Source organism: Tachyglossus aculeatus, chromosome 5 (assembly GCF_015852505.1).
Source record: "Tachyglossus aculeatus isolate mTacAcu1 chromosome 5, mTacAcu1.pri, whole genome shotgun sequence".
Taxonomy (NCBI): Eukaryota; Metazoa; Chordata; class Mammalia; order Monotremata; family Tachyglossidae; genus Tachyglossus; species Tachyglossus aculeatus.
The window spans coordinates 91042204-91058492 of NC_052070.1; the positions used below are offsets into that span (position 1 = coordinate 91042204).

At 41.4% G+C, this 16289-nt stretch overlaps 1 protein-coding gene across 4 annotated transcripts in view; it reads right to left on the minus strand.

Moving 5' to 3' along the window:
- The window catches only part of LRRC28 (leucine rich repeat containing 28), a 113125-nt gene that overhangs the window by 31139 nt on the left and 65697 nt on the right, over positions 1–16289 (minus strand). For all 4 annotated transcript variants that reach the window (XM_038746302.1, XM_038746303.1, XM_038746305.1 and 1 more), the window contains one exon: positions 6869–6971. In XM_038746302.1, the coding sequence (XP_038602230.1) occupies positions 6869–6971 (103 nt within the window). The remainder of the gene's footprint in view (positions 1–6868; positions 6972–16289) is intronic.

The window sequence follows — 16289 nt, forward strand, 5'->3', positions numbered from 1 at the left end:
CCAGGCCTGTGCTCTATGCACTCAGCCCTAGGCCACTCTGCTTCTCGTTGGAGACAGTTCCTATCAATGGCTGCCCATCCATCTTCACATCCAATAGACACTTGGTTTTAAGGCACTCAGTTAACTCTCCCCCTCCTACCTCACTTTTCTGATTTCCTACTACAACTTCACCTGCATTCCCTGGCCTGGAATGCCCTCCCTCCGCACATCTGCCAAGCTAGCTCTCTTCCTCCCTTCAGAGCCCTATGGAGAGCTCACTTCCTCCAGGAGGCCTTCCCAGACTGAGCCCCCTTTTTCCTCTCCCCCTCGCCACCCCCCCCCGCCCTACCTCCTTCCCCTCCCCACAGCACTTGTATATATTTGTACTGACTTATTACTCTATTTATTTTAATTGTACATATTTACTATTCTATTTATTTTGTTAAGTATGTGCATATAGCTTTAATTTTATTTGTTCTGACGATTTTTTGTTCTGACATGTTTTGTTTTGTGGTCCGTCTCCTCCTTCTAGACTGTGAGCCCGTTGTTGGGTAGGGACCGTCTCTGTATATGTTGCCAACTTGTACTTCCCAAGCGCTTAGTACAGTGCTCTGCACACAGTAAGCGCTCAATAAATACGACTGAATGAATGAATATTTCACTCCTTTAATGCCAATCTATTTGCTGTACCTTAATGTTGTCTGTCTCACTGCCAACCCCTTTGCCCCCGTCCTTCCTCTGGCCTGGAACTCCCTCCCCTTTCATTCAATCATATTTACTGAGCGCTTACTGTATGCAGAGCACTGTACTAAGAGCTTACTTTCATAACCGACAGACCACTGCTCACCCACCTTCAAAGCCCTACTTAAAAAACAATGTTCTCCAAGAAGCCTTCACAGGCTAAACTCTAATGCTCATATGCACTTGGATCTGTACCTCCTAAGGACTACGGATTCACCCCACCACCAGCGCCATAGCACTTGGGGACATATCCCTATATGTTCTTCTATAGCTGTATTTTATTTTAATGTCTGTCTCCCTATTTACACTGTAAGATCCTTGTGGGCAGAGATCATCATCATCATCAATCGTATTTATTGAGCGCTTACTATGTGCAGAGCACTGTACTAAGTGCTTGGGAAGTACAAATTGGTAACATATAGAGACAGTCCCTACCCAACAGTGGGCTCACAGTCTAAAAGGGGGAGACTGAGAACGAAACCAAACATACTAACAAAATAAAATAGAATAGATATGTACAAATAAAATAAATAAATAGAGTAAAAAATATGTACAAACATATATACATATATACAGGTGCTGTGGGGAAGGGAAGGAGGTAAGATGGAGGGATGGAGAGGGGGACGAGGGGGAGAGGAAGGAAGAGGCTCAGTTTGGGAAGGCCTCCTGAAGGAGGTGAGCTCTCAGCAGGGCCTTGAAGGGAGGAAGAGAGCTAGCTTGGCGGATGGGCAGAGGGAGGGCATTCTAGGCCCGGGGGATGACGTGGGCCGGGGGTCGATGGTGGGACAGGCGAGAGCGAGGTACAGTGAGGAGATCAGCGGTGGAGGAGCGGAGGGTGCGGACTGGGCTGTAGAAGGAGAGAAGGGAGGTGAGGTAGGAGGGGGCGAGGTGATGGAGAGCCTTGAAGCCCAGGGTGAGGAGTTTCTGCCTGATGCGCAGATTGATTGGTAGCCACTGGAGATTTTTGAGGAGGGGAGTGATATGCCCAGAGCGTTTCTGGACAAAGATAATCCGGGCAGCAGCATGAAGTATGGATTGAAGTGGAGAGAGACACGAGGATGGGAGATCCGAGAGAAGGCTGATGCAGTAGTCCAGACGGGATAGGATGAGAGCTTGAATGAGCAGGGTAGCGGCTGGGATGGAGAGGAAAGGGCGGATCTTGGCAATGTTGTGGAGCTGAGACCGGCAGGTTTTGGTCACGGCTTGGATGTGAGGGGTGAATGAGAGAGCGGAGTCGAGGATGACACCAAGGTTGCGGGCTTGTGAGACGGGAAGGATGGTAGTGCCGTCAACAGAGATGGGAAAGTCAGGGAGAGGGCAAGTTTTGGGAGGGAAGACAAGGAGTTCAGTCTTCGACATGTTGAGCTTTAGGTGGCGGGCAGACATCCAAATGGAGATGTCCTGAAGGCAGGAGGAGATGCGAGCCTGGAGAGAGGGGGAGAGAGCAGGGGCAGAGATGTAGATCTGGGTGTCATCAGCATAGAGATGATAGTTGAAGCCGTGGGAACGAATGAGGTCACCAAGGGAGTGTGTGTAGATCGAGAACAGAAGGGGACCAAGCACTGAACCTTGGGGAACCCCCACAGTGAGAGAATGGGAGGGGGAGGAGGAGCCTGCAAAAGAGACTGAGAAAGAAGGACCGGAGAGGTAAGAGGAGAACCAGGAGAGGACGGAGTCTGTGAAGCCAAGGTCAGATAGCGTGTTGAGAAGAAGGGGGTGGTCCACAGTGTCAAAGGCAGCTGAGAGGTCGAGGAGGATTAGGACAGAGTAGGAGCCGTTGGATTTGGCAAGCAGGAGGTCATTGGTGACCTTTGAGAGGGCAGTTTCCGTGGAATGTAGGGGACGGAAGCCAGACTGGAGGGCGTCGAGGGGAGAGTTGTTGTTGAGGAATTCTAGGCAGCGAGTGTAGACAACTCGTTCAAGGAGTTTGGAAAGGAATGGTAGGAGGGATATGGGATGATAACTAGAAGGTGAGGTGGGGACGAGAGGGTTTTTTTAGGATGGGAGAGACATGGGCATGTTTGAAGGCAGAGGGGAAGGAACCAGTGGAGAGTGAGCGGTTGAAGATGGAAGTTAGGGAGGGGAGAAGGGATGATGCCTATCACCTCTCCCAAGTGCTTAGGACAGGATTCTGCAAACAGTAAATGCTCAATAAATATTCCAAATTCAGGTTTTAGTCAGCCTACCATTTAAAGCAGAAGTTGGGACTAGGTAGCAACACTTCAACTTTTCTAAATCACTTCAGTACTATTAATCTAACTTTGTTCTTACAATAGCCCTCCGAAGCAGGGAGAAGCAGGCATTATTCTCCCCATTGTAAGGATGAGGCAACTGACAAAGTGGCTAAGTCACTCGCTCAAGGTCTCCTATATCAGATCAGTGGCACAGCTGGGGCTAGAAAGCAGGTCCTTTGACTGCTAGAATCTTACCGTTTCCATCAGATGACACTGCCACTACCACTACTGGCAGGCCAAACTGCCTTTCAGCTCTATGTGAACATTACTGGCATGCTTTTAAAATTATGTACTTGTCTAACATAGTGGCTAGTCAACCCAGAACCAACAATTTTAAATGACAAATGATCGAAAGAGAAGCAGCGTGGCTTGTGGAAAGAGTGTGGGCTTGGGAATCAGAGGATATGGGTTCTAATCCCAGCTCTGCCGCTTGTCTTCTGTGTGACCTTGGGCAAGCCATTTAACTTCTCTGTGTCTCAGTTACCTCATCTGCAAAATGGGGATTAAGACTGTGAGCTCCACATGGGACAACCTGATTACCTTGTATCTACCCCAGTGCTTAGAATAGTGTTTGGCACATAGTAAGTGCTTAATAAATACCATTATTATTAGTATTATCAAAAATAACACCACTAAGACAAAATCATTCAAATTCTAAGGACTCCTGAAAAAAAAAAAAACCTTTTAAAATGTAAAGTATTGCTTTCTTTCAAGCCCTTCATGACTTTTAGAAATTGATTAGGTTTTTAATTAGGCCATTTTCAATTTCTGAAGTTTGCAAGGTGCAGTTTTTAGACGTCGACTGAAGTAGTTTTGAAGGAGTTATTTGTCAGACTATCCTAATCTCTTCTCTCAAATGTCAAAGCATTTATTCTCATTAATCCAAATTATAACTACATATCTATGGCTTTAGACAAGTAAATTAAGCGCTCTCAAATTCCTTGCTAACTGCTCTTTACAATAATTGGTCCAGTAACCAGCAGTAACTAAAAAAATCAACAGAAAATGCCCATCCTAATAGGCAAGGGATAGAAAACGAAAGACACTGTTTTGCCATTATGTAAAACTACAGTATATTCCACCTGAAATACTGGGTTTACTTCTGGTTGCCATGTTTTATAAAGGAGATAATAAAGTTTGGGATTATTCAGAGAAGGCCAGTCAAGAATGGGGGGGATGGAGAAACTCCCACATAAGGACAGATGGAAAAGATTATGACTCTCAGATTCAGAGAGATGGAGACAAGAGAGGATACGACTGACATCTCCAAAGTTATGAAGAGGGTGAACTAGGGCACACAGACAAAATTGTAGTTGACCAAAATCCCTCAACCCTAGGATGAAGAAGAATGCATTTTAAACTTTAAAGATGTCAGCTTCAAAAAAATTACAGAAAATACATCTTCACACAGTGGGCATATGGAACTCATTACTATAGGAAGTTATAGAGCCTGAAAATATTACCAGGTTTAAGTGATGTATTGATAAATTTATCAATCAATCAATCAATCGTATTTATTGAGCGCTTACTGTGTGCAGAGCACTGTACTAAGCACTTGGGAAGTACAAGTTGGCAACATATAGAGACAGTCCCTACCTAACAGTGGGCTCACAGTCTAGAAGGGGGAGACAGAGAACAAAACCAAACATATTAACAAATAAATAGAATAGATATGTACAAGTAAAATAAATAAATAAATAGAGTAATAAATATGTACAAACATATATACATATATACAGATGCTGTGGGGAAGGGAAGGAGGTATGACGGGGGGATGGAGAGGAAGGAGGGGGCTCAGTCTGGGAAGGCCTCCTGGAGGAGGTGAGCTCTCAGTAGGGCCTTGAAGGGAGGAAGAGAGCTAGTTTGGCGGATGGGCAGAGGGAGGGCATTCCAGGCCAGGGGGATGACGTGGGCCGGGGGTCGACAGCGGGACAGGCGAGAACGAGGCACGGTGAGGAGATTAGCAGCAGAGGAGCGGAGGGTGCGGGCTGAGCTGTAGGAGAGAAGGGAGGTGAGGTAGAAGGGGGCGAGGTGATGGAGAGCCTTGAAGCCGAGGGTGAGGAAAGAGCTGGGGGTGGGGGAGTCCAGAAAGAGCCCGGGGGGCGGGGGGGGTATTGATAAATTTATAGCGAGTACTTGAGAGTGGATTATCAAAGGAAAAGTTCAAGATGTCAAGGGAAAAATTTAGGGATGAAAAATAGCATATCCTTCATAATAAGAAAAATAATTGTGGAATTTGTTAAGCGCTTACTATGTGCCAGGCACTGAACTAAGCTCTGGGGTGGATAAAGCAAATCGGGTTGGACACAGTCCCTGTCCCACGTGGGAATCACAGTCTTAATCTCTATTTTACAGATGAGGGAACTGAGGCACAGAGAATAATAATAATAATGGCATTTGTTAAGCACTTACTATGTGCAAAGCACTGTTCTAAGTGCTGGGACAGATACAAGGTGATCAGGTTGTCCTACGTGGGACTCAAATTCTTAATCCCCATTTTACAGATGGGTAACTGAGGCCCAGAAAAGTTAAGTGACTTGCCCAAAGTCACACAGCAGACAAGTGGTGGAGCCGGGATTAGAACCTGTGACCTCTGACTCCCAAGCCCGGGCTCTCTCCACTGAGCCACGCTGATTCTCTACAGAGAAGTGAAGTGACTTGCCCAAAGTCACACAGCAGACCAGTGGCAAAGCTACAATTCATCATTAAGGTGGATATTTAGGAAAGAAAAAACACAATATGTTACTTCCAAACTTCCTGTAGTCACTGTAGGAGCAAGAGTGCTGGATGGACCTTTGTTGTGATGCAATCATGATATTGCATAAATTTGAATATTCTTATCCTTAAGAAAGAATAGCCATCTGAATGGTCTCTTTTTAAGAAATTTCTTAGAAAGGAAAACACAAGAGAAGTTAAAGACCAGACTGTATTACTGATAGAATTTGTAGTGGTAGAAATGGTATTGAGTGCCTGAGAATAATGTGTTATATATAAGTGTGTGTGAAAATACAACAGTAGCAAAACAAACATTTTATTCAGATTGCAGTGCCTTCTTAATAAGTATTTAAGCATAATAAAATCATGATATATAGACATGTCTTTATATATTATCAATATATAGTAATTATATAACACAATATACTATATTTGCATATATTGATGATACAGTAATTAATACCCTGCTGAGAACCAGTGTGACCTAAGTGGATAGAGCACGGGCCTGGGAGACAGAAGGACTTGGATTTTAATCCTGAATCCACTGCTTATCTGCTGTGTGATTTTGGGCACATCACTTCACTTCTCTGTACCTCCGTTAACTCATCTAAACAATGGGGTTTAAGACTGTGAGCCCCAGGGAGGACATGGACTGTGTCCAATCTGATTAGCTTGTCTTTACCCCATTGCTTAGTTATAGTGCCTGGCACATAATAAATGCTTAACAAATACCACAAAAAGTATACAAAAATCAATCACACACTGTAATGGTTTTAAAACGCTTAGCAAATGCCATTAAAAAAGTACACAAAAACCAAACACACACTGCAATGGTTTTAAAATGCAACCAACTCTATTATCCATGGTATTAGCATCTAGGGGTAATATGGATAATTTAAAACTTCTGATAATCCAAATCATAATTTGGGGAAATAATAGGAGGTGGTACTATGACCTAGACGTGGGTATTGGTTCCCCAAATCTGGCAGATTCTGGCAAGCCTATCAGAACAGCTTAGTATGTAGTAAATTGTATTAAAGATTCAGTGTAATGTACAAATGACACAGAATTAAAAATCTCAATAATCTACTTCAAGGTAAGATTAGTTTTAATAGAAGATATTAAAATAGAATGGGAAATTACCTACTTAAATATAGAGAGGTATGTGTTAAGAACATGAATTATCAATTTCATCTTACCCACTGCAACCAATGACTTTATTATATAAGTAAGAAGGTAGGCCTTTCAGGTGAATGTTGTTATCCACATAAACATACTGCAATTCTCGAGATCGACCCAAATCTGGAAAAGCAAGTTGGTGATATAAAATCAGAAAATGCAATTAAGATGCAATAAAATCAAGAGTTGAAATCAAAGTAAAAAAGCAAATACATATTATTTAAATCTTTCCAGGTGCTTTGTAAATATTGACTCAGGGAGAGTAGGCTGGGTAAAAACATTTTAACCTCTGAAGAAACATATCCTTATCCTGAAACTTTTGCTAATCCTATCAAAAAGGAGTGATTATGTAGTGAAGTGAAATGTCATTTTGAAAAATTATGTTCCACTGAGTATGACAAAACATGTCATGATGTAACAGCTTCCTACCAATGCTATGGCTTTTAGGCTTAGGGTTAGATATTTTTGACCCTGCTAGGATTTATGGTTATAAGGGACAAACTAACTCTTGTTTGAAAAAGGAAATACAGAACTTATATTTCTTACTGGCATAAATTTTCTTGCTTCAACCAAACAGAAGGAGGGTTTTCAACTGGCTCTTCTATTAATAATAATAATGACATAACAGTAATTTATCCCTAATTTATATGGATAGGCTAAGAGCTATTTGTTTGAGGCCAACTTAGATTTTATATCAAGTTGTTTGACAGACTGTGTCCTCACATGATACTGATGATGATGATAATGTTGAGCCTTCTGAATGGGCCATGAGTCAGATTCACACAGTAAGTGCTCAATAAATACCACTTGATTGATTCATAGTTATGATCCCCAAGGGCTGGCAACTCTTCACATTCAACGCAGCTGTCCATCTCCCTCCCTATTCAGGAGACGTGGGCTATATTTAACCTATATATGGACTCTGATCAGATGGAGATGGTCTCTAATTAAGAATCTTCTCCAATCCTCACGACCAGAGAGTGTCCCTGATAAAAACAAAAACTCCACTCTGTTGCTTGGGATTCCTTTCCACTTATGTATATCAGGGATTCAGGAAGGAGCCCTTATTGATTTATGTATCCATGAACAACTAGGGTCCTTTTCTTTCCCAAGAGATTGATTGGACAGGGATTCCAATGGGTCAGGGATTGATTCTTACAGGTGGAATACAGGGGTTCTTCTCTGATCTCAGTGAATAGATAGGGAAAGCTCAGGAACAGCTCATGAACTGAAAGATTACAAACTGAAAACAGAATATGGCCAAGACCTGCAGATCAAAAAAATATATATATAAGAAAACTAGAACAGTGAACAAGAAACAGCCAGGACATGGGTTGGAGGTAGGGTTGGGCACCATGCCCCTCCCCCAAATGGTATTTGATAAGCGCTTACTATGTGTCAAGCACTGTTCTAGTCATCAATCGTATTTATTGAGCGCTTACTGTGTGCAGAGCACTGTACTAAGCGCTTAGCACTGTAGTCGCTACAAATCATTCAGGTCAGACACAGTCTCTTGTCTCGCATGATACTCACAGTCTAAGTAGGTGGGAGAACAGGTACTGAATCCTCATTTTGCATTTGAGGAGAGTGAGGCACAGAGAAGTAAGTGACTTCCGCAAGGTCAGACAGCAGGGAAGTGGCAGACGCAGGATTAGAACCCAAATCCACTGACTCCCAGGCCCATGATCTTTCCGTGAGGCCACATTGCTTCCCCAGTGCCGAAAGGACCAGAGCAGCAGTACATGTCACCCACTGCCATGGTGAAATGTGAGCCACAAAGTAATTTCATTCAATTACATTTATTGAGCACTTACTGTGTGCAGAGTACTGTACTAAGTGCTTGGGAAGTACAAGACAGTCCCTACCCAACAACAGGCTCACATGTTAGGTAGATTTTCCCGGGATGACACCCAACAAGTGAAGCAGAAGCAGCAAGAGAAGCAGTGTGGGTCAGTGGAAAGAGCACGGGCTTTGAAGTCAGAGGCCATGGGTTCAAATTCTGGCTCTGCCAATTGTCAGCTGTGTGACTTTGGGCAAGTCACTTAACTTCTCTGGGCCTCAGTTACCTCATCTGTAAAATGGGGATTAAGACTGTGAGCCCCTCCTTGGGGCAACCTAGTCACCTTGTAACCTCCCCAGCGCTTAGAACAGTGCTTTGCACATAGTAAGCACTTAATAAATGCCATCATTATTATTATTAATATTAAGTGAAGAGGAGCTGCATATGGCTCATGGGATAGTTACTACCAACTGGAGTTTGCCCATCAGTTTGGTCCAGGTAGAAAAGTTAGAAATGTCTGCATTCAGTCAGTCGATCACATGGCATACCGATGTCATATCTGAAAAGTTGACTCTGGAACTGGATTAGTGCTGTGGGACTAGTATCCCTTTTCTACATGAGCCCCTCTCCACAATTGTTTGTAGGGTTCATTCAATTCACTCAATTGTATTTATTCAGCACTTACTGTATGCAAATCACTCTACTAAGCACTTGGGAGAATATAATATAATAATAATAATGATGGCATTTGTTTAGTGGTTTTCCTGTGTCAAGCACTGTTCTAAGCGATGGGGTATATACAAGGTACTCAGTTTGTCCCACGTAGGGCTCACAGTCTTAATCCCCATTTTACAGATGAGGTAAGAAGCACAGAGAAGTTAAGTGACTTGCCAAAAGTCACATAGCAGACAAGTGGAGGAGGTGGTATTAGAACTCATGACCTTCTGACAAGACACATTCCATGCCCACAATGAGCTCACATATGAGATTTATGCCCTGCTTTGATTCAGCTAGAAATGGCTTCATCCTTTCAAAAATTACCCCATTTCCATGTTGACCCCGATATTGCTTAATTTTCCTTAGTAACTGGCTAGATTGGCTTAAACAAATGTTTCACTCATCAGTTTTAAAATAGGTTTGCACATTATATGGATTTAAGGAAGTAAAGACAAATTTTAATTGAAAACCTGGCTGAAATATTTGAGGGAGTATCAAAGTAAAACAAATTTTTGACTATTAAGGGACCATAACTACTCCCCCAAATTAAAAAAGTATTTGTCTTGACAACTACTAAAAATAATAGTACACAATTATACGATTTCCCAAATTCAATAAGCACAACTGTTTCAAGGATACTCTATCACTAAAATTAGCATTAACGAATCCTGGAAAATAAAATGAATGGTATTTAATGAGCACTTACAGTGTGCAGAGCACTACACTAAGCACTTGGAAGAGAACAATATAACAGAGTTGGTAGAAAAGAGAAAGGAAAAAAATAAACAGTCTATATCCTTACATTTGCAAGTAGAAATGCACTACCTTATTTCTGAGGACAAAATTTTAAAGGGTTCAATGATCATCAGGATCAATTTTCTGCCTTTAAAACTGTCAAAACACTGTAACATCCTAAACAGGTAAAACTTGAATACTAGCCCCAAATTGATTCTTCATTGACTCATAGTTACTTGAGTTGGCACAAAAGTACACTGAAAATTCAGCACTTAGGAAATTTTTGCACACCAGAATGCTTATACAGTACAAAAACAAAACTAACCGTGTCAGCTGATTTTTCCAACATATTTCATCTAAAAACCCTCTGCATTCAGAAATTGATAATTACTCAATATGACAGGAAAACCCTCTAAGCTCTTTGAAGTCTTGCTTAGGTTTTGTATGCTGTGAGACTGATTGAATCTTCTGCTTAAGGAAGAAGATGCAGAACTACACCACAGTGCCAAACTTGTTAGACCCCTACATGGCCCAAACAAGAGTAATGATACTGAGCCCAAGGCATAGTTTTGCAGGAAAACCAACATCTAAATTTTGAAGACAGGAGGTGTGTCCAGGGGTGGAACATTGAGGGATGGGACTTCAACAGGGCTTGGAGGAAGAGGAATGAATTCATTCATTCATTCAATCGTGTTTACTGAACGCTTGCTGTGTGCAGAGCACTGGACTGAGTACTTGGGAAGTAAGGTCGGCAACATATGGAGACGGTCCCCGCCCAACAGCGGGCTCACAGTCTAGAAGGGGGAGACAGACAACAAAACGATACAAGTAGACAGGCGTCAATACCATCAGAATAAATAGAATTATAGCTATATACATATCATTAATAAAATAAATAGAGTAATAAATATGTACTAATAAAATAGAGTAATAAATACACACAAGTGCTGTGGGGAGCAGAAGGGGGTAGGGCAGAGCAGAGGAGGAGGAGAGAGCCTTGCTCCCTTTGCCACAACACTTGTGTACAGATGGACATATCTATAATTCTCTTCATTTATATTAATGATGTGTATATATCTATAATTCTGTTTGTTTATATTAATGAGTATACATCTATAATTATGTTTATATTAATGATGTGTATACATCTATAATTCTGTTTATATTAATGTGTATACATCTATAATTTTGTCTATATTAATGGTGCATATACATCCATAATTATGTTTATATTATTGATGTGTATATATCTATAATTCTATTTATTTATATTGATGCAATTGACGCCTGTCAACTTGTTCGGATACCCGTCTCCCCCCTTCTAGACTATGAACCCATGGTGGGCAGGGATGGTCTCTCTTTATTGCTGAATTGTACTTTCCAAGCACTTAGTACAATGCTCTACACACAGTAAGCACTCAATAAATAGGATTGAATGAATGAATATCTGGGCATATCTGTATTATATTAATGATGTTTGTATGTCTATGATTCTGTTTATATTGATACTATTTATACCTGTGTACTTGTTTTGATGCCAAACTCCCCCCTTCTAGACTGCGAACCCATGCTGGGCAGGGACGGTCTCTCTTTATTGCACGCTTGTACTTTCCAAGTGCTTAGTACAGTGCTCTGCACACAGTAAGCGCTCAATAAATACTATTGAATGAATGAATGAGTATGGAAAGAGGAAGGAAGAGAGGAGGAAAAGGAAGGGAATAAAAAAAGAAGATGAGGGAAGGGAGACTAGGGATGAAGAAAAAGTTAGGGATGAAGGTAGGGGGAAAAGGTTGGGGAGAAGGAGGTTTACCTCCTTAGAAGGTCTGAAAAAGTATGACCTCAGGGAAAGAAGACAAGCCAGGGGTCCTGGATTCTAAACCCACTCTGCCACTTCTCTGCTGTGAGATCTTGGGCAAATCATTCTTTCATTCCTTCAACTGCACTTATTGAGCACTTACTCTGTACACAGCACTGTACTAAGCACTTGGGAGAGTACACTACAACAATAAACAGGCACATTCACATTCCCTGCCCACAGTGAGCTTACAGTCTAGAGGGGCGGGGAGATAGACATTAATATAAATAGATAACTGATACATATATAAGTGCTGTGAGGCTGCGGGGGGGATGAACAAAGGGATCGAGTCAGTGTGAAGCAGAAGGGAATGGGAAAAGAGGAAAGGGGAGCTTAGTCAGGGAAGGCCTTTTGGAGGAGATGTGCTTTCAAAAAGGATTTGAAGAGGTGGGAGGGTAATTGTTAATTTGAGGAGGGATTTGAGCCAGGACCTGGGCAAGGCCTTGGGTGAGATAGATGAGATCAAGACACACTGAGAAGGTTAGCATCACAGGAGCGAAGTGTGTGGGCTGGGTTGTAGTAGGACAGTAGTGAGGTAAGGTACGAGTGGTGATGAGTGCTTTAAAGCCAATGATGAGGAGTTTTTGTTTGATGTGAAAATGGATAGGCAACGACTGAAGTTTTTTGAGGACTGGGGAAATGTTTCCTGAATGTTTTTGTAGAAAAACGAACCGGGCAGCAGAGTGAAGTATGGACTGGAGTGGGGAAACACAGGAGGCTGGGAGGTCAGCAAGGAGGCTGATGCAGTAATCCAGGCGGGATAGGATGAGTGATTGTATTAATGTGGTAGCTAGTTTGGATAGAAAGACGGTGGATTTTAGCTTAATTGTGAAGGTAGGAAGTTGTGATGGATTGAATATGTGGGTTGAATGAGAGAGACCATTCGAGAATAACATCAAGGTTACGGGCTTGTGAAACATTAAGGATGGTGTTGCTATCTACAGAGAGGGGAAAGTCTTGGGGAGAACAGCGTCTGAGTGGGAAGATAAGGACTTCTGTTTTGGACAGGTTAGGTTTGGGGTGATGGCAGGACATCCAAGTAGAGATGTCTTGAAGGCAGGAGGAAACGCAAGACTGCAGAGATGGAGAGAGATCAGGATTGAAGATGTAGATTTGAGTATCATCTGCATAGAGGTGGTAGTTGAAGCCATGGGAGTGAATGAGTATTTTCCTAATCTGCAAAATGGGGTTTTGATACCAGTTCTCTCTCCTACTTAGACTGTGAGCCCTGTACGGGACAGGGACTCTGCCTAACCTGATTAATCTTGCATCCAACCTACCGCTTGATACATAATAAGTGCTTAACAAATATCACAATTTTTATTATCATTTTTATTATTTTTGATGTTATCTTGCTTTGGTCCAGATGTGGACAAAGTTTGAACCTATGCTTGAATCACCTTCTTCTGGCCCAAAATCATAAATACAATTCACGTTAAAAATGAAAGATGTAACTTATTTATTAAGAGTACAGTGATTTCCACGTGGTAAGCACAAAATAAATATGACTGAATGAACTTTTCAGACTTTTTATGGCTTTGATTTGTGGCAGTATCTGCTATAGATTTTATTTGTTGAACTCTTTTTCCCTATGTCCCTATCAACACTGCCAAATTTAGAATGTAAACAGAAATAGTGTAGGAAATATGCTTTTGGAATCTTTTTGTAAAGCCTCCCAAACAATGATAACACTATCAATCAATGTTTTTGATAGCATTATTCATTTATTGAACACTTACTCTATGCTGAGCACTTAACTCAGCATTTGGGAGAGCATGATACAAAAGAGAAGGTATAAGACAATCTGGGTCCACAAGGAGCTTACAGACGAGATAGTTACTATACAATAATAATTAAAATGGTGAGCTTCACATCGAAATTTAATACTGGCTTCTTATTTTTAATAATTGTAAATTGAAATGCAACATGTTACTGCCTCCCTTCTACTTAACCACTATCTTCTCCCACCATACCCCAGCTAAAACTCTTTACTTCTTTCAAACTAACACATTTTCTCTGTCTCTTCTTTATCTCTTCTGTCACCAACCTCTTGCTCATGCCTTCCCTGATGACTGGAACTTCCTCTCCCTTCAACTGCAACACATCATTGCTTTCTCCATTTTCTAAGACTTCTGAAATCACAACTCCCCCAGGAAGTCTTCCCTGACTCATTTATAACCTCCTCTATTTATGCCCCCACCACTTCCTATTCAGCACTTTTACACCATTAATAATACTAAAAATAATAATAACTGTGGTGTTGGTTGAGTGTTTACTATGTGTCCAGCACTAAGCACTGGGGCAGATCAAAGAAGAGGTGTGCTCTAGTGGAAAGAGCACAGGCCTGGGAGTCAGAGGACTTCGTTCTAATCCCAGCTCCATCACTTGTCTGCTGCGTGACCTTAGACAACTCACTTAACTTCTCTGACCCTTAGTTTCCTCATCTGTAAAATGGGGATTCAAACCTAGTCCCTCCTACCTAGACTTTGAGCTCCATGTGGGGCAGAAGTTGTGTCTAAACTGATAACCATTTAGCTTCCCGAGTTTAGAATAGTGCTTGGCATATAGTAAGAGCTTAACAAATACCATAAAACATTTGATCAGGTCCCACATGGAGCTCAAAGTCCAAACAGGAGGGAGAACAGGTATTGAATCCTCATTTTTCAGATGAGGGAACTGACGCACAGAGAAGTTAAGTGACTTGCTCAAAGTTACACAGCAGACAAGTGAAAGAGCCGGGATTAGAACCCAAGTCTTCTGACTCCCAGGTCCATGATCTTTCCACTAAACCATGCTGCTTCCCAAGCACCTAAGCACTTAAATATTTACAAACTTCCAAAGCAGTTCTGTGCTTATCTTACATATCTACTACTTAGCCTAACACACATATGGATCCTCCTATCTGGAATTGATTTGTAAACTCTTGGGGGCAGGGAATCCTATCTCCTAATTGCATTGTACTCTCCCAAGTGCTTAGAACAGGGCTTTGTGGTGCTCAATAAATACTGCTGATGGGCCGATTTACTGGATTTATACCATGTTTATCTGCATAATTGTCTTCATTGCAAAACTGACCCACCCCAATGTTTGAGGAGAAATAAAAGATGGTGTTTTTGTACCACATAATTGTACACTGGCACCCTAGGGGAGGGAGAGGAAGAGAAGGACGAGAACATGTCAACATAACATGGTGCGGGGAGGGGAGGAGGGGCTGATTTACTGAGTTCCTTTATATGGAACATTTGGTAAGTGTGTAATAGAAGTAGGAGACACACTTTCAAGTACCTTTTTACCTTTCTCTTCCTTCTTGCCTCCTTTCTTCCTCACTTTTTTCTTTTTTATCCTCCTCCACTTATTGCAAGTCTTAATTTTTATTTGAAACATATAATTTTTATTTGACCCATATCCAACACATAGAACAGCCTCAGCGCTTAGAACAGTGCTTGGCACATACTAAGCGCTTAACAAATACCATAATAATAATAATAGACCCATCCTTGTTTTAATCTTATAAAGATTATGCAAAAAAGGGAAATATTATCAGCTAATATAGGATGAGCAATTTAATGCTAATAAGCTTAAAAGAGGTCAAAAACTGTAAAATGTTTAAGAAGTTTTTTCTCCCTTTGCATTAATTTTCATATATCAATACTAAGTGAAAACCCATCTAGAACAAAAATACATCACAAGTGAACATTACAAAGCAAGGAAGTTGTCCATCTGCAGAGGGACGAAAGCTAAAGCTACAAAGAACGTCTTCATGTGGCTTTTCCAAGAATTATACTGTGTCTAAAACATTTCCACTTTCCTTCGTCCAGACACAGAGATCAAAGAACTTTCTCTCTGAAATGAGCAAAAGCTCTGAGTCCCTGAACAAACCCCAATTCTAATTTCTTTTTCACCTCAAGGCGCTGGCATATGCATTCCACATGGCTAAAGATGGAACAAAAAAGCTCTTGTGTCTCTCTGCTGATGCTCTTTTAACCATATTGTGAAAGCAAGCACAGAGAAGTGGTATGCACCATGACAGAATAAGACCCTTGTTTACTGTATACTGACCATTCTGAGGCTCATTTTTTTAACACAAAGGTGCACAAATTTCCTTCCATTGAGTATTGTAACGTTTAGGTTAAACCAAGATAGCCTCTACCCACTATTAGCACAAAAGGTTGAAAAAAAGGATTTCAATAATGTACCTGAATTACTGCATCAGTAATCATTCCGATTCATTGAAAAGCAGATCCATTAATCATGCAGCTATTATTAGTTATAGTGAACCTATTTTTAGATGCAAGAAAATTTGGATTCACTTAACTGGCTTTCGTATGTAGCCAATATCATCTAACAAACCGGA